The 20,506-nt window shown below is 43.3% G+C and overlaps 1 protein-coding gene across 3 annotated transcripts in view; it reads left to right on the forward strand.

Moving 5' to 3' along the window:
• Nucleotides 1-20,506, forward strand: part of UBE3C (ubiquitin protein ligase E3C) — a 118,558-nt gene that overhangs the window by 17,581 nt on the left and 80,471 nt on the right. For 2 of the 3 annotated variants that reach the window (XM_067747589.1, XM_067747590.1), the window contains exons 2-5: nt 6,345-6,398; nt 9,698-9,772; nt 10,634-10,780; nt 14,620-14,735. In XM_067747589.1, coding sequence (XP_067603690.1) covers nt 6,345-6,398; nt 9,698-9,772; nt 10,634-10,780; nt 14,620-14,735 — 392 coding nt within the window. Of the gene's footprint in view, nt 1-6,344; nt 6,399-9,697; nt 9,773-10,633; nt 10,781-14,619; nt 14,736-20,506 lie in introns of those variants that run through there. The other variant, XM_067747591.1, reaches the window with a different exon arrangement.

Below are 20,506 nucleotides of genomic sequence, written 5' to 3' on the forward strand. Positions count from 1 at the left end.
ACGTGCCACAACTACTGAAACCCATGTGCCACAACTACTGAGCCCATGTGCCACAACTACTGAAGCCCTTGTGCCTAGAGCCCGTGCTCCACAACAAGAGAAGCCACCGCAGTAAGAAGCCCATGCACTGCAACCAAGAGTAGCTCCCACTCGCTGCAACTAGAGAAAGCCCGCGTGCAGCAACAAAGACCCAGTGCAGCCAAAAATAAATAAATTAAATAAATTTAAAAAAAAAAGCTATGTACAATACTCCATGTAATGAGGGTTCTGTTAAGTTATTTAGCTGTCATGTATTTTAATGGCCATTTAGGTTGTTCTCAGCTTTTTTGCTAATTTAAACAGCACTGTGGTGCATATACTTGTATATGTGCCAATAATATTTGTAGGTTAAATTTCTAGCAGTGCTAGGTCAAAGGCTATTCTTATAGATATTTCCAAATTGCCCTCTAGGGAGATCATATCAGTGTAAGAAAGTGGCTGCTGTCCATCTTCATCTCAGTGTTATCTGAGGTTTAAAGTTTGCCAGTTAGATGGGTTAAAAAGCCTGTCATTGTGTTTTTATTGCATTTTTTCCTAAAAATGAGTAAAGATGAAGTTCTTATGTTTAAAATATATTTTTGTTTATTTCCCTATGTACTGTTTATAGCTTTTGCTAATTTTTCTATTTGTTGATCTTTTATTTTAAAAATAAATTTATTTATTTATTAACTTATTTTTGACTGTGTTGGGTCTTCGTTGCTGTGTGCAGGCTTCCTCTGGTTGCGGCGAGCAGGAGCTACTCTTCGTTGCGGTGCGTGGGGTCCTCATTGCAGTGGCTTCTCTTGTTGCGGAGCGTGGGCTCTAAGGCGTGTGGGCTTCAGTAGTTGTGACTCATGGGCTCTCTAGTTGAGGCATGCAGGAAGTTTATCATTCTTAAATAAGTTAATAGACTTAATGTGTAGTGTGATATTTCTTTCTTAAAAAAGTCTTCCTCCACACCGAGATTTTAAAAACAATCCCCACATTATTTTCACGCATTTTTATTGTGCTGTATCTGTGTATAAATCTCAGGTCCATCAGGAATCTATTCTGATGTGAAGACTTAGGGATACAGTGTCATTTATTTAGGCTACTCAGTTGTTGTGACACTGTTTATTGAATAATACATTTTTCTCTGCAAATTTGAAATGCCTACTTTATCAGCGGCTGAATCTCCTTGTTTGTTTATGTCTCCCCAGAGACCCTCTGACAGTGACCTGTCTGCTCCTGCTTTAGCCTTATTAGTGTAGGTCAGTGTTTGTCCCAGAGTATGGAGTGGGATGATTCCGGTGGTACGTGAGAGAACATTTAAAAACATGGTAATTTTTTTTTAACTTTTTTTAACAACTTTTTTAAAGTTGTTAAAACTTTAAAAAAGTTTTATTTATTTGTTTGTTTGTTTATTTATGGCTGCGTTGGGTCTTCCTTGCTGCGCACGGGCTTTCTCTAGTTGCCATGAGGGGGGGCTACTCTTTGTTGCGCCGTGTGTGGGCTTCTCATTGTGGAGCTCTAGGTGCGAGGGCTTCAGTAGTTGTGGCATGCAGGCTCAGTAGTTGTGGCCCATGGGCTCTAGGGCGCAGGCTCAGTAGCTGTGGTTCACGGGCTTAGTTGCTCCGCACCATGTGGGATCTTCCCGGACCAGGGCTTGAACCCGTGTCCCCTGCATTGGCAGGCGGATTTTTAACCACTGCGCCACCAGCTAAGTCCCATAGTAGTATTTATTTCAACACCCAATAGAAAAATCGAGCTAGGACATCGAGTCTGTGGCTTCCCTGGAGTGCTTGTTCTTTTTTATTATTTATTTTTATTTTCTTTTGGCTGCGTTGGGTCTTTGCTGCTGCTTGCGGGCTTTCTCTAGTTACGGCGAGAGGGGTCTCCTCTTCATTGCGGTGTGCGGGCTTCTCATTGCAGTGGCTTCTCTTGTTGCGGAGCACGGACTCTAGGAGCGCGGGCTTCAGTAGTTGTGGCACCTGGGCTCTAGAGCGCAGGCTCAGTAGTTGTGGTGCACGGGCTTACTTGATCCGCGGCACGTGGGATCTTCCTAGACCAGGGCTCGAACCCGTGTCCCCTGCATTGGCAGGCGGATTCTTAACCGCTGCGCCACCAGGGAAGCCCTGGAGTGCTTGTTCTGATGAGGCAGGCGTGGGCGCCAGGGATGGACTGCTTCTCTAGCCCTGGTCCACACGGCTAGGGTGAGTTCCTGGATGCTGACTCCCATTGTGCACTGTGGTGGGTTTGTTGTTTTGCTCTTTTAGCAGCCTGGTGAAATTTCACTTTGAGAAATTAATAGTTATTTACTGGTTCGAGCCATGTGTAGGCACTCAGAATTGCGAGTTAGGATCAGGCCTATGCCTTTATTTTTCCCACCTGACTGCTGGGCCTGACATACTTTGATCATTCATTACTGCTGTTTTAAGGGATTGGGTTTGTTTTGTTTTCATATTTTCTGCTCTTCTTCAGAGTAACCACAGCCCGACTGGTCCTGTGGGGCGTAACCTGCTGAAGAGTGACCTTCCATGGCATTTGGTGGCCACATCTTTGAGGATGGTGCCCGTGTGGCCTCCAGGATTCTGACTAGTGCAGATACAGTCGTTTTCTGCATGTTGAGCCCCGTGTGCTGGGTTCCCGTCTGTGAACGTGAACTCACCTGTTCATTGTGGGGAGGCATAGGAGTTGAGGTCATCTTCTCTTCATGGAAGAGAAGACATTTAAGCTGAGTCTCACCTAAGGCGAACTGGGGCTTGCCAGGTGTGTGTCAGTGCCAGGAGGGAAGGCCCGGCTGGGGAGGGGTGGGGCGTTTGAGACTTGAGGGTAGTTGGGGGGCATGCCGTGCTGCTGGCGCAAGAGAAAGAGGAGGAGGTGTTTGACCGGAATATTCCTGCGCCAAGGCTGTGTTTGAACTTGACCCCTTAGAACACACTGGTCGTTCTCCAATTACGGTCTCAGATAGGCTACCATGAAGTAGGAAAATGAGACCAGCGTGGTAGGTTTTACATAACTTTGGTTCATGTAAATAATTGAGCATTGAGAAGAGATGGTTCCGTCTAGTGTCCAGTGGTCTTTTAGGAAATGAGTAGAGTAGATATTGCAGTTTTTGTTTGCTTTAAAGGCGTAGCAGCCCCCTGTGCAGGTAGAGGGTGGGAAGCCACCGAAGGAGTTTAAGCTTAAGTCATGGGTGAGTTGCACTCTGAATTTTCAATCCATACTTCTTCCCTGTTCTTTATTACCTGTTGACTGACTTGTCGATCCCAGAGATGTCTCAAGGTCAGTGAACTTTAACTTCGTCGTTCTCTCCCTTCCATCCCATGCTGTCTTGGTGTATGGCTCACCTAACCAGAGATGGGGGTCTCCCGTTCCCTCTCGATGCTGGCCTCGAGGTCAGCCCAGCCTCTCCCTCCAGCCCTGCTTCCTGCCCAGCGCCCCCTCTCGTGCCTCTGCTGGGATGCTTTCCATCTTGTCATCCTTCTGAACACAGCCTTCCAAGATTTCTTTCCAATTCACCTTTTCTTCCGAGAGTTCTCTGGGTCGCGGAGGCGGAGTGCCTGTCCTTCTCTGCGCTGCCTCGTCCCCGGTGCCCACTTGTATTGAGGTGTGCACTCCCAGGGGCTGGGCCGCTCCTGCTGACTCTGCTTTATTGCTAGTGTCTAGAATTGTGTCTGGCTCATGGTGGGTGCTCAATTCATTGGCTTCTTCTGCTCCCACCAGACTGTGTGCTCTTTGGGAACAAACGCTTTTATTACTTTTAAAATAGCCAGTGCCTAGCATGACGCAAGAGTTAGCCAATATTTGTTGAGAATAAATTCCTGTCCTGTGCCTCGTTTGAATGTCTTTTGCACAGAGACGGTCTCTGAGTTGGGGAATATAGGAAGAAGCTCCGGTTCTGATGTGGAATTTGGTTGCTAGCTCAGGTGCTGCATATGATAGGGTACATAATTAATAGACAGCGATTAAGTGCTCTGTCACACTTTTCCTTCTGTGCTGAAGGGGCTTTTTGTGGCCACCTCTGGGTCCCAGGCCTTTGCGATTGCTCACTGCGCCTTTCCTGGGCACTCGGGGCCCTTTGTCGCTCACCCCCTGCTGCTCCCCGTGCCTCTGAACTCGTGGCACATTTGGGTGACCCCAGTTTTTTTCTGTGGCCTCTGCTCCCCACCAGCGTCCTTTCCGATATATCTTAGGGAGCGTGAGTGCTCTTTGAAAGACGTTCACATCATTTTAAGCTACAGTTGAAGTCATGTATAAGGGTTTCCGTATGTGTGTCCAGGACTTCGGATTTGCCTGCTGTGCTTATTTTATAATTTTTGAAATGAGCTGTTTTAAGTAGGAAACTTTACAGCTCCCGAGCACAGGTAAGAGAAGTGACCTTCCATTTATATGGTGTCCTCTGTCCAAGGATTTTAATCTATAGGTCGTCAAAGGGTAAGGATGTTCATCCTCAACATTCAGCGTTGCCTCTGGTGCGTTCATAGCCATCTCATAGCGTATGCTTCAGATTTAAAGTATTCACGGAGAATCCAGTTATGCTTCTTGATAATTGGTACCTATTTTGATTTTTAAAGTACTTCGTCCTCTGTGCTGTGTTGCAGGTATTCAGAAGTGCTTTTCAGCTGTTATGGTTACTCCTTTTAGACTCCTTTGCTGTACTTAAAGGAGATGTTCATTCGTTCATTTTGTAAATATTTCTTAACTCCCTACATGTGGCAGCCATTGAAGCCAATGATAGGGACCTGGTGGTCAGACAGGCCAGGCCCTCAGACCCCAGGGCTTTTACATTGGTGACAGCCAAGCTTATGTGTGAAGTCACTTTGGGGACTGCTTTGCTGGCATGTACCATTGTTTTAAAAGTAAAATGTGGGTTTAATTTCAGACATTAAGTATATTTTCTCATAGTTGTAACAGCATGTATCATTTTAAGAAATCTTAGCTCTTTAACTATAACCAAGTAATGAGCATATATTAAATCTGATTAAATGGAATAGAAGGAAGAGAAACTACAGACATATATTTACCTCCTATTCATAAAGATAATGACCAGAAATATGGCTGTATTTTTATCTAGAAGCTTTCCATAATTCTGAGCACTTTTTTTTTTTTTTTTTGCGTTACGTGGGCCTTTCACTGCTGTGGCCTCTCGCATTGTGGAGCACAGGCTCCGGATGCGCAGGCTCAGCGGCCATGGCTCACGGGCCCAGCCGCTTCGCGGCATCTGGGATCCTCCCGGACCGGGGCACGAAGCCGTGTCCCCTGCATCGGCAGGCGGACTCTCAACCACTGCGCCACCAGGGAAGCCCTCTGAGCACTCTTTACTTTAGATTTTTCCATTGCTCCTCATCCTTTTAATTAATCAGTTAAAAACAAAATACTTTTCTGACCTTTGACATGTGATAGATAAAGACTTTTTATTTGAGTTCAAGAAATGAAATTCTCTGTAATGGAAAATATCTGGAGGATTTATTTCTTTAGCTGAAAATTTTGTCAGAAACTTTTCGCTCTACACGTTATGTATTCCCTTCACATATCAAAGTATTATTTTAAATTGTCTTCATTACTTTCTGACTCTATTCTGATGAGTTGTATGTTTGTGTTAAGAAATTTAGGTTTATTAGTTTTTCTAATTATTTATATGTTGATGTCTTAGGCCTTTAATTTTATTTTGGATTAAATTTACAAAAATAAAATGCCCATACAGTATAGACTGGAATGGTTCTGGGGCGGGAGGAGGGTGGTCTGTAAGTATTTTTATTTTATTTGAAATGTTTAACTTTCCCATTTGTTATTTCACTTCCTTCTACATATCAAGTAATTTTATTCGAAATATAGTTTTACTTATGATGAAAAGAATTTTTAAAATTTTGATAACAATAAAAGATTGATTTTTTTCACTGAAATTTTTGAGATAATTGTCGACTCCCATGCAGCTGTTAGAAATGATCCAGAAAGGTCTGTTGTTTGCATTGCCTAATTTCCCCTGGGGGTTGTATTTCGCAGAGCTGTAGTATGTGCTCGCAAGCAGGATATTGACCTTGATACAATGCCCTGATCCTTACTCAGGTCTCCCCGGTTTTACCTGAACTAATGTGTGTGTAAGGAAATCAGATTTTATTCTTAGAAAACAACTGAAATACTACAATTAGATCTGTGCCCCGGGGGTGGGGGTGGGGGTGAGGGAACCGTTTAGCCTGTTGTGCCTCAGATTTCTTACGAAGTCAGACGGTTTGATTGGATGATCTCTAGAATCCTTTGGGTCACAACATTCTATAATTTTTGTATGAGAGTATTTTAGAGTTTGAAATTATAACCTTTATCTTTTCTCTCTTTTTTGTGTTTAGGAAGAAAAGGCTTCTCTTTTACATCGTACTCAGGAAGAAAGAAGAAAGAGGGAGGTAAGAACAGCTTTGTAATAGTCCCTGTAGATAAACGTTTTCCATGCCATCTAAATAAGTCTTGGTTTTCCTGTTTTATATATTAGGTACGTGTATGTTATATGTGACATGACTTAAGTACTTACATGCATGTTAAATTTCAGAAACATTTCTGGATTTGTTGGATTTTATGGTAGGTCATCTATTCTGGAACCAATGTAGGAAAGGTGGACTAAAAGAGCAGTTTCCAGAATAGAGGGAGAAAATAGGCTTTCAGTTCACTTACTTGCTTACGATACGGCTTCCAGAAGGTGTAGAAAGTCTTCGTGTATAGTGTTCATGTTTTGTCAAGCAAAAGGAGAAAACTCCCTGTCAAGGCAAGTTATCTTAACTATTTGTGAAGAAGCTGAATAAATGAAAGGAGCTGTAGTGACATTTGGCATTTTAGTCTTTATTTTACATTTTATCTTTCGGAGGTAATTTCTTAAAATGGCTTTACTTTGTTGATTAATCAGCAATTGTGGTGTCCTATGGCCTGCTTTTCTAGGTCATTTTTTGTTTTGTTTTTTAATAATTCATCCATTCCTTTAACAAATATAAATTGAGAGCTTGCTATGTTCCAGGTACTTTTCTGCTGGCTGGGTATATAGACAGGGAATGAAACAGTGTGTCTGCTGCTGGGCGGTGGAGCACAGGTGTTCCCCAGGATCCGGAGGTGGGGACTTGGAAGGTCGGCTTTGGATGTAGGGTGTGAGGGAAGGTGTCCCTGAGCTGGTGAGAGCCCAGCGGATTTCCGAAGGATGGAAAAGAAAAGCTGTGGAAAGCTGGAAGAAGGGCATTCTTGGTCAAGGGAACAGCAGACGCACAGACGCTCAGGCAGGGCTTCTTAACCTTCGCATTTCTGACATTGTGGCCAGGTCATTCCTTGTCGTGGGGACTGTCCTGCACACTGCAGGGTGCTTAGCAGCGTCCCTGGCCTCTCCTAGATGCCGGAACACTCCCTACCCCTGCTGAGACAGCCACGATGTCTCCAGAAGTTACCGAACGTTCCCTCGGCGGGAGTTGCCCTTACTTGAAAACCACTGCTCAAACAGGAGAACTGTGTATTGGTTGGTGTATTTTATCTTTTCTGGAAAATTCTCAATCAGCCACCTCTCCCAGTTGTGTCCCTGCTCCATCCTCGCTCTCCTCCTCCTCTTGGACTCACATGACAGAGGTGTTCGACCTTTGCATTATGTCCCGTTTGTCTCCTGTACTCTTTTCGGTATATTTATTCTTTTGAATACCTATGCTTTGGTTTGGCTATTTTCTTTTGTTCTAACTTCTGATTTACAAATTATCTCTTTTAGTGATGTCTGATTGTTAAGTACATCCATTGAGTTCTGAATTTCAGTTTCTATTTGCGTTCTAGAATTTTCTTTGATTCTTTTATTTCCCAGTTCTCTCATCTTTTCATTTCTTGCACGTAACTGTAGATTTTTAAAGATAATGTTTCCTCTCCAGTGTTTGGAATTCCTGTGGGTTCATTTTTATTGTTTGTCCTCTTGATTTTAAATTCTTGTCTTTGCCTCGTTATTTTGGTTGAATACCGGACATTGTATGTTCCAAACTGAAGCGATATCTTCAGGCTTAGAATATGGCCTCTTCTTTTTGGAGAGTGTTGCATTTGCTTCCGGCAGGCAGTGGGCGAGGGATGAATCCCCTTTAAAACAGGGATGAGCTAATGTGAAGCTGGCCTCCAGGCCTCGTGAGGACTCACTCACCTGTCCTCAGCGCACCTGCCAGAGAGCGGGAGTGCTCCTGAGACTTCCCCAGCAGACAGCTGAATGAGTAAAAATAAGTGTTTTGAAAATGCATGGGATGTTATATGAGTGTTTAATTAAGTGCTGTTAGAGTCATCATAGTTATGAATAGATTCCCAAACTAGGTTTAAGCTCAAGGATTCCCTTGTAACCATTTGAAGCTCAGAAAGTACACTTTTGTGACCTGATGGTATGTTCTCTAATCCCAAGATTGCGTGAATGTGTATGTGCCTTTCAAGCCTGGTAGGTGGCATTCATAGAAGATGTGAAACATTGTCATGTGATAAGACAGTACAGATTTTCGTGTCACACCTGAGTTTGCTCTCTGACTCATATCTCTTGGCATCACTTAATCTTTATGGAAGTCTCGGTTTCTGTGTCTTTAAAACAGGAGTAATGCTCACCTGTAAGGTTATTGTATGAATGCATGTGAAGTGTCTCTCTTAGGGCTGGCACATAGTAGGCTCTCAAACACTGTTAGCTGCAGTGGTTATAATGGTGATGAAGAATATATATTTTTGCTGGGTCACTGAAAGTTTGTTTTTTTTTTTTAACATCTTTATTGGAGTATAATTTCTCTACAATGTTGTGTTAGTTTCTACTTTATAACAAAGTGAATCAGCCAAACATATACATATATCCCCATATCTCCTCCCTCTTGCATTTCCCTCCCACCCTCCCTATCCTGAAAGTTTTAAAGACAGAGTCGAGTTGATAAAAATTGGAGTTTTCTGCTTGGAAACAAAGTGACCTTTAAAATAGGTGCTTCTGTTGTCTGTATTTTTTTTAAATACTTAAAACAAAAACTTTTAAAAAAAGAAGTCTTTCTATGCTGGTAGAATTGTAAAATAATGTAGCTGTTTTGGAAAACAGTCCAGCAGTTCCTCAAATGTTAATTCCATGCCTAGATATACACCCATGAGAAATGAAAACCTATGTCCCTGCAAAAGCTGGTACATGAATGTCCACAGCAGCATTATTCATAATAGCCCAAAGTGGAAAGAGCTCAAATGTCCATCCGTTAATAAGTGGATAAACAAAATGAGACATCCGTATTGTGGAACAGCCATAAAAAGGAGTGACGTACTGATACATGGTACAGCGTGGATGAAGCTTGAAAACATCATGCCAAGTGAAAAAAGTCAGACACAAAAGGCCACATATTATGATTCCATTGTACATCATGTCCAGAATAGGCAGTTCCATATAGACAGAAAATTGGTTAGTGATTGCCAGCAGTGGGGGGTCGGGGTGGGAGGACAGAGAATGAGGGATGACTGGGTAAAACCCCTGGGTACGGGGGCTTTATTGGGGATGGGTGATGAAAATGTTCCAAAATTAGACAGTGGTGATGATTGCACAACTTTGAGTATATTAAAAATTGGTGAATGGTACACTTAAAAGAGTGAATTTTGTGGTACGTGAATTATGTAGCTGTTTTTTTTTTTTGAGTCTGAACTAGTATTTGTCATTTTCACTGATCCTGACCCATTGTTCCCTCCTCCCTGCATTATTCAGGAAGAAAGACGAAGATTGAAAAATGCAATAATTATCCAGTCATTTATTCGAGGCTATAGAGACAGAAAACAGCAAGTAAGTTTGTTTTTAGACTGAGAAGGAATTAGAAAGGTATGAGAGAGCTTATTTTATTTTATTTATTTTTATTTTTTAATAGATTGATTGATTGATTGATTGATTGGCTGCGTTGGGTCTTCCATTGCTGTGCGTGGGCTTTCTCTAGTTGCCGCGAGCGGGGGGCTACTCTTTGTTGCGGTGCAAGGGCTTCTCGTTGCGGTGGCTTCTCTTGTTGCGGAGCACAGGCTCTAGGCGCACAGGTTTCAGTAGTTGTGGCACGTGGGCTCAGTAATTGTGGCTTGCAGGCTCTAGAGCGCAGGCTCAGTAGTTGTGGCCCATGGGCTTAGTTGCACCGCGGCATGTGGGATCTTCCCGGACCAGGGTTCGAACTCTTGTCCCCTGCGTTGGCAGGCGGATTCTTAACCACTGCGCCACCAGGGAAGCCCTGAGAGCTTATTTTAAATATGGCCTTGGATTCTTAGAAGTGGAATTCATTTTGTATGTGTTTTTGTGTGTACTTGTTTAATGAAAGTTAATGTGGATAATAGTATTTTCCCCAATAGTTAATTGTATTAGTTTATATAAAGATTTATAGACAGATGAGTTTTTTGGTGATTTTTAAATTATTAAATGCAAACATAGGCCAAACCACGGCTAAAGCTCACAGTAGAAGGAGGTGATGGAAGACTCCTGCATAGGGCGTTCATGGCTCTGTCACTACATTCCAGGCTTTTCGGGTTTCATTAACCGTTTACCAATGATAACTTCTCAGTAACGGAATCTTAATTGTCCGTTTCCACTACTCCAGTTTAAACACTGAGTGACCATTTAGACCATACGATCATGTGATCCTGTCTTTATGTCTTGTTTTGTTTTCAGTATTCCATCCAGAGGAGTGCATTTGATCGCCGGGCCGGCTTGTCCCAGTCCGGTGGCGCTTTCTCCATCGCCAGTGGCCCCACCCTCACCCTTTTGGTGAGGCAGCTTCTGTTTTTTTACAAACAGAATGAAGACTCAAAACGCTTGGTGAGTGTTGGCTACATTTTCACTAACCCTTGTTAACGTGTTTTCCAGCTTTTGGTTTAATGGGATCAGAAACCCCTCCAGCGCGTCTCACCCTTGTGACTTCCTCAGCCAGCGGTGATAGGTCGTCTTGGTGATAATGTTTTACCTCTTAAAAATCGATACAGATTTTCAGTAGGCTTTTTCATGTTTTCATTAAGGCAAATTTCACATATAAGAAACAGTAGGCTACTCTGTTGTGCTGCCCCCATTGCCCAGTCCGCACGGGCAGCACCTTGTTTTGCACAGAACCCTCCACCCTGTGCCTGCATCCCTGGGACGTGCATCCTCAGCGTCATAGCCTGTTTGTTACCTGTAAATACTGGAATGTAAATCTCGGAACTCTAGGGCCTCTCTCTTGAAACATCTAAAATATAATTGTGTGACTCAAAAAACGTTCTAGGTTTTGATGTTATCAGTGATGAGGACCGGTGTGTGTTAACGGAGGAGATACGTGGGTGAATCATCTTTATAAAGTGGAACTTGTTACTGTGTCCACTTTCCCAGGAAATACTGAGATTCATTAGGTTAAATATGTATTTATTCTTAGACATCCTTATTTACCTGGATTAAAAATTTCTAATTAAAACATGGGTATACAGTGAAAAGTAAGTCTTCCATGCTCCAACCGTACGTACTAGAAGGATCCTTGTGTGGACTGTAAGTACAGAAGACATAGGAATACTTTATCGCTTATCTGGTGTTTGGCTTTAACACCCATCGTTGCTTCCTGTATTGAGCTGGGCTGGACCGTGGGAAGAACTTTCCATAAATCTTTAGAGGCAGTAAAGATGGCTTTCCTTAAATGCAGGCTCTTTTTGAAATTAATTAATTAATTAATTAATTTTATTTATTTTGGCTACATTGGGTCTTCGTTGCTGGGCACAGGCTTTCTCTAGTTGCGGCGAGCAGGGGCTACTCTTCGTTGTGGTGCATGGGCTTCTCATTGCGGTGGCTTCTCTTGTTGCGGAGCACGGGCTCTAGGCGCACGGGCTTCAGTAGTTGTGGCACTTGGGCTCAGGAGTTGTGGCGTGCGGGCTCTAGAGCGCGGGCTCAGTAGTCGTGGCACACGGGCTTAGTTGCTCCGCAGCATGTGGGATCTTCCCGGACCAGGGCTCGAGCCCGTGTCCCCTAAAGGCAGGCTCTTTCTAGGCTTTCTATCTGAAGCCTGTGAGAAGAAGAATGAGAAACGTACAGCAGCAGGTCATCTGGCTCTCTTTCTGGAGCAGTCTGTTCCTTCCTCATGTACTCTGACCTTGCAGATTGAAGGTCAGACGTGGAGCACAGCCACGTGGCGGTCAGAAGGGCCGTCAGTCCTCTGTCTCTCCAGAGCACCCTTCCCTTTGGAGAACTGCTTCTGCCCCACTCTGAGGTCTGGTCAGTGGTTCCTGCATGCTTTCTGGACGTGGCGCAGCCGCCCAGTCCTCCAGGCCCTGTGTAGGATTAGAATTAACCAGGTCCTCAAACCTGGTTTATATGAGAAAAGCAAACTGGATTGTTTATTTAGTTTGCACAGAAAAATGCAAGAACAATAAATCAGTCATATGTGGAGGGAAAGTCTCCTGCCCATCTTCAAGGACCCTAATTCCTACTTTAAGAGCAGGCGTGATGCCACTTTTAATAGTTTTTCTAAGGTGCTCTGTGCAAAAGTGTGCGTATATGGCTCTCCCTTCCTCACCCACCCCCTTATTTTTTATTGTAATGACTGTAAATATGGTCGCTAAAATAGTGTACCGTGATTGTATTTTCTTTTGTGTACAGTTTTCTTGAGTTACTCTAGAGTGAATTGTTGTGTCATTTCTGTTCAATTATCTTTGAGTCTCTTTATGATAAAGTCTTCTTCCACCTCCTGACAGTAAAATAATTCTCAGTACAGTTTTCCGTGACTAGAGAGAGGGTCAGGTCACTGGTGCTCTTTCCCCGCTGAGCTGTTCCTTCTGCGTCCTGGAAACTTGCTGCACAGTTTGGAGTGGTTGCTCTCCATGCCTGCCATGTTCCTGGGAAAACCTCCGCTTTGCTTTGCTTCCGTTTCAGTTCCTCTTTCCTGATTCCATATCTTTTTGCTTTCTTGGTTTACTCCCTTGTTTTATTGATATATAGCCTCAGTTAACTTCCTGAGAAAGGATGGATAAGATGGAAAGTTTTTGAAACTGTACTTATCTGAATTTAGTAAATAACAACAAAAAGTTAGGCAAAGCAGATGTTTAATGTACTTAGAACTTTTGGGATGATATTGGTGCATTTGTCAAGAATGTAAAAAGCAATATCAAAATCCAGTCCACTATAAGGATATATTGTACAGCACAGAGAATATAGCCAATATTTTATAATAACTATAAAGGGAGGGTAACCTTTAAAAATTGTGAATCACTGTGTTGTACACCTGAAGCATGTAATGTTGTACATCAACTATACCTCAATTAAAAAAAAAATACCAGTCCAGAAAGTGTTCAAATAAAGTGCTTTGAGGTTTTTTTTATGTCGTTGAAACGTAATTACTTGATTAATGTATTTACAGCCTTATTCTTGTACTTCCTACAGTTGGCCTTCAGATTTTTATAATGTTCAGTTACTGTACATCCTAGTTTTATTTGTTAATGGGTATTCAGTACAAATTCTAGAATGAACTGCGTGTCACATAGTGCAGAAAACATTTGTATGATACTGGTTCCTGAGAAAATAGGAACAAGTAGCTCCAAATACCTCAAGAAGAAAGATTGTGTGTAGGTAAATTAACATTCGGATTGGGTCTCAGAGTTATTTCCACCCGAGTTAGGACACACTCGAATTTATCATGCAAAACACATGTGTTAGTACTTTAATTGTTTGATAACATTTTATATCAAATAAGTGTTACTCTCAGAGGAGAAACTCTGTAAAAATGACAGGTAAAGAAAAGGTTCTGTGGCACATTTAAGAAGCTGTCTTAATTTTAACGCTTCTAAATGGGTCTCATGAAATGAACAAATAGCAACAAAAATATCGTAGAGGAAGTATAAGAGATGCCTGTTTGGTATTGTGCTTTCAAAATCACTTCCGGTAGCTGTATCCACACTAGAGAGGCCTCCTGGATGGGAGCTCGACAGAAATCTAACTCAGCATTTGCCCACCGCGATGGCCCATCACCGTGTCCGGGACAGCGGGGGTTCTGGTCATCCAGACGCGTCTCTGACCTTTTTTCCCTCCAGCCGTGTGGACGTATAATTGACAAATAAAATTATAAGATACTTCAGGTGCGCACTGCGATGGTTTGTATAAACATTGTGATAGGATTCCTCCTGTCTAGTTAAGTGACACATCTCTCGCCTCACATGCTACACACCTGGCCTTTTATCGGGAATAGTGGGACTGAATGATTGCCTTTTCTACCGAAATTTCATTGAGTTAGGGAAGGAGAGTATCCACAGGAAAGGTGCTGGAAACTCAGAGGAGAAAGGTAAAAAGAAGGAACTGTTATCCTTCGTAACTTATGATTGAGATTGTGATTCTCGTATGTTTTTATTGTGGTTTGCTGAGTTTTGCAAATGAACTTTCTGCTTCACACTTACATGAGTTTTAAGTACTTTTAGTGATAAATGTAGTAATTTAACTCCGTGCCAATGTGCTTTCTTAAGGTGGAAGGTTCAGGACGTGTGTGCTACTACCTAAAACCTGACTTAGAAGATTTACTTCTTCTTAGCATGTTTCGATTATTTTGATTAAGTATTTACCAATTAAGGAAATTTTGGTATGTTTGTAATTAGTAAATAATTAGCTTTTTATGGACTGAGAGTTATAATTGTATGTTTTGCTGTTTCTTTCAGATATGGATGTATCAGAACCTAATTAAATATAGCGCTTTGTTTGTCCAGCAGTTGGATGGATCTGAGAGACTTACGTGCTTATTTCAAATAAAGAGGTTGATGAGCCTCTGTTGCAGGTAAACCCATCGTTGTCAGCAACTTGTGCAACGTGGTGGTCACTTTGTCTAGAGGAATATACCCTTTGGTCTTCAATGTCTGTGACAGTGGTTTTCCCCTTTTTTTCCTTTTTGAGACTGGAATGTTCTATGTATTACAGTTTTCACTCCTGTGATTCTTCTCCCTGTAGAAATTAAAATGTAGGTATAAATACCTTCCAGATGATGTTTTCTTTCAGGTAGGCTCTGGAATTATCTTGTGGCGTATCAGGGGTCCTGGTTGCTAGCGAGTGGATGGGCCACCTGGAAGGACTCCTGCTGTGAGGAGGCGGGCTCCCATTCTCCTAGGGTCGCTACCCTGGGGACAGGCTCTTTAGAGCAGGCCTTTCATCAGGCTCTTGTGATTTATGTGTGGACTTGAAATAAGTCACTTCCATGACTTTGCTGGATTCAGTTTACAAAGCACATTTAGGTGATGTGAGCAGTAGTACCTGAATGAGAAAACAAATTAACATCTTCACTGTTTTTCTCAAAATTGCTGGTATCTGCACAGTAGCAAACTTTCAAATGATTCTGACCCTTTAATATAATTTCAGCTAATTTTCTGGAAGTTGCATGTAGTAAGGTTTATTTAGGATTGCTATCAGAGCTAGGCCTTGTTAACTGACTTCCAGAATCCTGAGCTGGACTAAAGGTAGAGAAGAACCTTTATGAAGAGAGAGAGTCTGGAAGATCACCAATCCCAAGAAATCTTATTTTTTTCAAACCCCTTTTATTTCTTGGAAAAACTTTTACTTTGAAAAACACATTGTACGCATTGATTCGCTGGAGCGGGAGTCAGCAAACGTTTTCTGTAAACACCCAGATGGCATGAAGTGTGGCCTCTCTTACGCATACTGTGTTTTTTCTCACAAGCTTTTAAAGGTGTCAGGAGCACCCTTCACCTGAGAGCCACGCAGCCTGTGGCTGGTTCCGCGCACGGGTTGTAGTTTGTGGACACTTAATGTCCTTTCGAAGGTATTCATTTAGCAAGTAATTTTAATAGATGATAAATCCAAATGTAATTTCTCCTTGTTTTCCCCAACTTTTTGTTTTGGAAAATTTCTAACACCAGTAAAGTTGAAAGAATACCATATATCCTCCACCTAGATTCAAAAGTTACCATTTTGCCACATTTGCTTTTTCTCTCTCTCCACACGTACAGTGTGTTGTTTTTCTAAAGCATGTAAAAGTAAGTTGCAGACATCATGACGCTTCACCCGATTCACTGTGCTTCTCCTAAGAAAGCACACTCTCTGATAACCGTAATGCTATGTTCACATCTAAGAAAATGAATAGTAATTCTCTTAATATCATGTGGTATACACACTCCATATTCACATTTCCCCAGTTATCTCAAAAATATCTTCTCTGTTTTGATGATCCTAGGCTCCATTTGTTTCACTTATTCCTTTGTCTCCTCTCTTTCCTTTAAATTGGCTGTCAGTTCTAGAGGAGAGTTTTTCAACCACACCGTCTTCATGTTTGGGGCTGAACCATTCTGTGTTGTGCACGTGGTCCTGCGTGTTGTAGGGGTTTAGCAGGATCCTTGCCCTGCACCCGCTTGATCACACGCGTCTCCAGACACTGCCGAGTGTTGCCCCCATGAGAACCACTGACATCGGGCTGTACTTGATTCAGTTTAAGCGTGTTCAACAAGAATGCTTCATAGCAGATAATTGTGAGAGCCCTAGTGCCTCACATGAGACACAGCCCATTCTCAGTGAGGCTGAGTGAAAGTAAAAACTCCTCTCTCTATTGTGCAGGTACATTTCCTTCCGTGTCATTAGAGTACCACCTTTCACCCAGTGGTTTGTTTTTGCATTTGATGATCTACGCCTGAATCAGCTGTTATATCCATGGTTTATAAAATGCTGATTTTTCTAATTCTGTTGTTTCTTCAGTGTTTGTTAGTTGGCTTTATTTCTGAAGAAGACCCTGCCTCCTTTTCTCTTTAGTCTCAGTCAGGCCTCGTGTATCTTTAAATGCTGGGTAGAGGGAGCCCTTATCAGAGCCCCATTAGTGTTTTGAAGCGTCTTTGCTTTCTGGGACCACACCGTGTTGGGCCCTATTTAACACCTCCCCTGAAAGCCCCGGGTTGGGGCTGTTTTCTCTAAGGAAGCTGGTTCCTTTAGAGGAGGAATGAAGTTTTAACAAAGTAAAATTAGAATAGAAATCTGTTAGAAACTATTTCACGTGTGTGAAGTTAATAAACCAGTGAATGGTCTTCCCTGCTGCGTGCAGGGCATTGAACTTCAGGTGCTTTGGCAGGTTGCCAGAGGAGGGGGCGTGTGCTTTCTTCCACTCTTTTGGTCTCCGTGGGAATTTAAGATAACTTTTTCAGAGCTAGAAAAGTAGTTTCATGTGAAAGAGATGATGTACCTCATTGTGTATAAAATACGTGAATGAACAGATAACACGGAAGTCGATGGCACCTGAGTTGAGGATGAGTGGAACTCGGGTCAGTACAGTAATGAAGTAGAGGTCAGGAGGCTGGATTCTAGTGCTGCCTCTGTGTCCTGCTAGCTTAGGGCATGACGCAAGTTACTGGATCTCGTTTTCAGCTTCATTCTAAAGTGAGGAATATTGGATGAGACTGGTCCTTCCAGGCCCAGTATTTCAGTGCTCTGCTGGGTGGTTGGACTGATGGGTACACCTCTGCTTAAAAGCAAATGGTCTCCTGGTCACCTCCATCCTTCAGAGCCGTCTTTTTGCCTTTCCTTGGGCACTGGAAGCACCATTGAGGGCTCAGGGCTCTAACGGTGCAGAGGTCATTGTTGGCATCTAGTACAGCTCTCAGAGTACACACTTTCTGTCATTTTTATTTAGTGCTAACACTGTTTGTAAACAGCTGCTTATCAACTTCAGTAAATTTATTTTGAAAATAAAGATAATTTTTTTTAAAAGTAATGAATACTGACATTACTTACATTTTTTCTTATGTGAGCATCCATTAGGAACAGAATTGGGATTGGCTAATCAGTTAATAACTTCGTTGATTAAAAAAGTTTATGGGCTTCCTCCTAAGTGCTTGGCCCAGTTCTCAGCACTGCATGTGACTGTGACAGGCAGAGAAGGGACCTGCTCTCCTGGAGACTGTCTTCTGGGAGACTGAGAATAAGCAAGAATAAGTAACATAGGAACATCTTTATGTGACAGAAATAAACGGTAAATAATGAGGAGGATAAAAGGAGGAAAGGGGGGTTGAAATTTGGGGGTGTAGTTTGACTTTGGAGAGTCTGGCGGGAAGGGTGGCCCTGAGCGGGGAGGATGGACAGCTGTGCAGGGACCAGAGTCTCCCCAGGCTCTGGTGGGGAGGCAGAGGGAGGACCCTCTGGGCACATCCCAGGATCTGGAAGGGACTTGCTTTTTTTTATTTATTTATTTTTGGCTGCATTGGATCTTCTTTGCTGTGCACGCGGGCTTTCTCTAGTTTCGGCGAGCGGGGGTGGGGGGGTACTCTTTGTTGTGGTGTGCGGGCTTCTCGTTGCGGTGGCTTCTCTCATTGTGGAGCACAGGCTCTAGGCGCGCGGGCTTCAGTAGTTGTGGCTCGCGGGCTCTAGAGCACAGGCTCAGCAGTTGTGACGCACGGGCTTAGTTGCTCCGTGGCATGTGGAATCTTCCCGGACCAGGGCTCGAACCTGTGTTCCCTGCATTGGCAGGCGGATTCTTCACCCCTGCACCACCAGGGAAGCCCTGGAAGGTACTTTCTTTAGGACTTGGGCTTTCATGCTGAGAGAGGAGAGAAGCCAAAGCAGAGTTCTGAGCCAAGGGTGACATGACTGGAATTTTCTTTCTTCCCTGACTCTTACAATGTTTTTATTATGAAATTTTCAAACATAAAAGAGTAGAAGAGTGGCACAGTAAGCGGTCATCTGCCTGCCATCCAGTCGACTGTTTCTAACATTGTTGACCACTGTTAACATTTTGCCGAGTCATTTCAAAGTAACATAGTGACTTCCCACTCCCAAAATGCTTCAGTGGCCATCTCCCCAAAGGACACTCCTGCAAACAAGCGTTTCACTAGTACACCTTTAAAAATGGTTGAGAGTAATATTAACTGTCACTAGGAAACCAGTCTAGTTTGACAATCCCAGTAATAGCAGCCCTTGTACTTAGAGATGACTCAGGTTGGTCTAATACTACGTCCATTTTCAAATTTCTCTTGTTTTCAAATTACATTGAATAGCTGTTTTTCTTTCTTTCTTCTTTTTAAAAAATAAACTCTAATTGACCACACATAACCTTGGATGTCTCTTGAATCTTTTCATCTGGAATAGCCCCTGCCACCCTGCATCTCCAATTTATGTTTTTCTAGAACGTTCTCACTAGTGTGCTGCAGAGACGGGGATCCGTAAGAGACAGCAGTGGTCCATTCCAGAAATGATGGTGTCTTGGGCCATGGTGATCGCAGTGGGAGTGTCATGAAGTTGGTTGGAAACTAGAGTGCACAGGATTTACAGACTGGATGTGGGGTTTCAGAAAATAAAGCCAAGGATGCATACCAGCTTTTGGTTTGAGCATTTAGAAGGAGGAAGTCGTTTTAGACACTAAGGGACTTAAACACGCGTGAGATTAAATGAATTGTGTAGAAAGAGAACCAGAGACTGGTCCCTGGGGTCCCCTGACATCAGGATGCTGTGGGGAAGAGGGGGAGCTGGTGATGGAGGAGGAGAGTCCAGGGCCCTGGCATCCAAGTAGGGAAAGCACGGGGGAGGGGGGAGGGGCGGTCAGGAAGTGGCCACCAGCATAAACAGAGTCAGAGAGTTGATCATTGAGTTGGTAATGCTCAGTATTGTTTTCCAGGAAAGGTAAAATCAGGATTCCCTCTCTGTGAACATGTGTCAGTAATTTTATTTAACTGGTTAATTAAGGAGGGAACCGAGATGTTACAACTGATTCAAATAAGGATTTGCCTTAGGGAATTTATATTCTCTGGCAGAAGCCTTTTGCATTGCCAGGAACAGGAGTAATTTGTGTCGCTCTGTATGGGAAACGTTTGCATTCCTGTCAGTTTTCTACAAGTTAGCTTCTGTCTCTGCGGAGTTGTAGATCAGCCTGGTGGAAGGCGAGGATGGAGGGTAACACAGTGAGCGAGCTGGGCTGGCCACCAGTCTTTTCTGCCCAGTTCACAGTCTGGCGGTTTTCCCCGCCGTAGCACCGTTGGTCATCTTGATGAGAGCAGCGGTGGGGAAGGGCCGGTTGGCTCGGGCTTAAGAGGAATTGTGAATGGTGAAGAGCTCTGCACAGGGGCAGGGACGTGGGCCAGGACTGGGTGAGGCAGTGGGGTCTGGAGACTAAGGTGGGAAACCTGAGAGTGCGCTTATCCAGGATCCAGGTGGGAGGGGAAATGGGCGCCGGGGAAGGGGTTGCTGGAGCTCGGTGGAATGAGGGCCAGGCGGTGCGGCCTGGGTGGGCACAGACAGTGTTCTTGGGTTTTCAAGAAACAAAGGGCCCACTTAAAAGGTGGAGCACTTTTGAAAAGCAGACACACAATGAACAATAAGCACTTGAAAAGGTACTCAACATCGTAAATAATCACAGATGCAAATTCAGGTCACAGTAAAGTTCAGTAATGCAGCCGTTAGCTTGGCTAAACCTTGAAAAAGGGTTAATACCAAGCGTTACCGGTACGGAGCAGCTGGGACTCTCACTAACTGCCCTTCACACTGGACGGTTTCTTGTCAAGTTAAATACTGTCTGGCCAGCATGTGACCCAGTGGTTCCTCACCTAGGAATGTACCCAAGAGAAA

This window comes from Pseudorca crassidens, chromosome 8, assembly GCF_039906515.1.
Source record: "Pseudorca crassidens isolate mPseCra1 chromosome 8, mPseCra1.hap1, whole genome shotgun sequence".
Classification (NCBI taxonomy): domain Eukaryota; kingdom Metazoa; phylum Chordata; class Mammalia; order Artiodactyla; family Delphinidae; genus Pseudorca; species Pseudorca crassidens.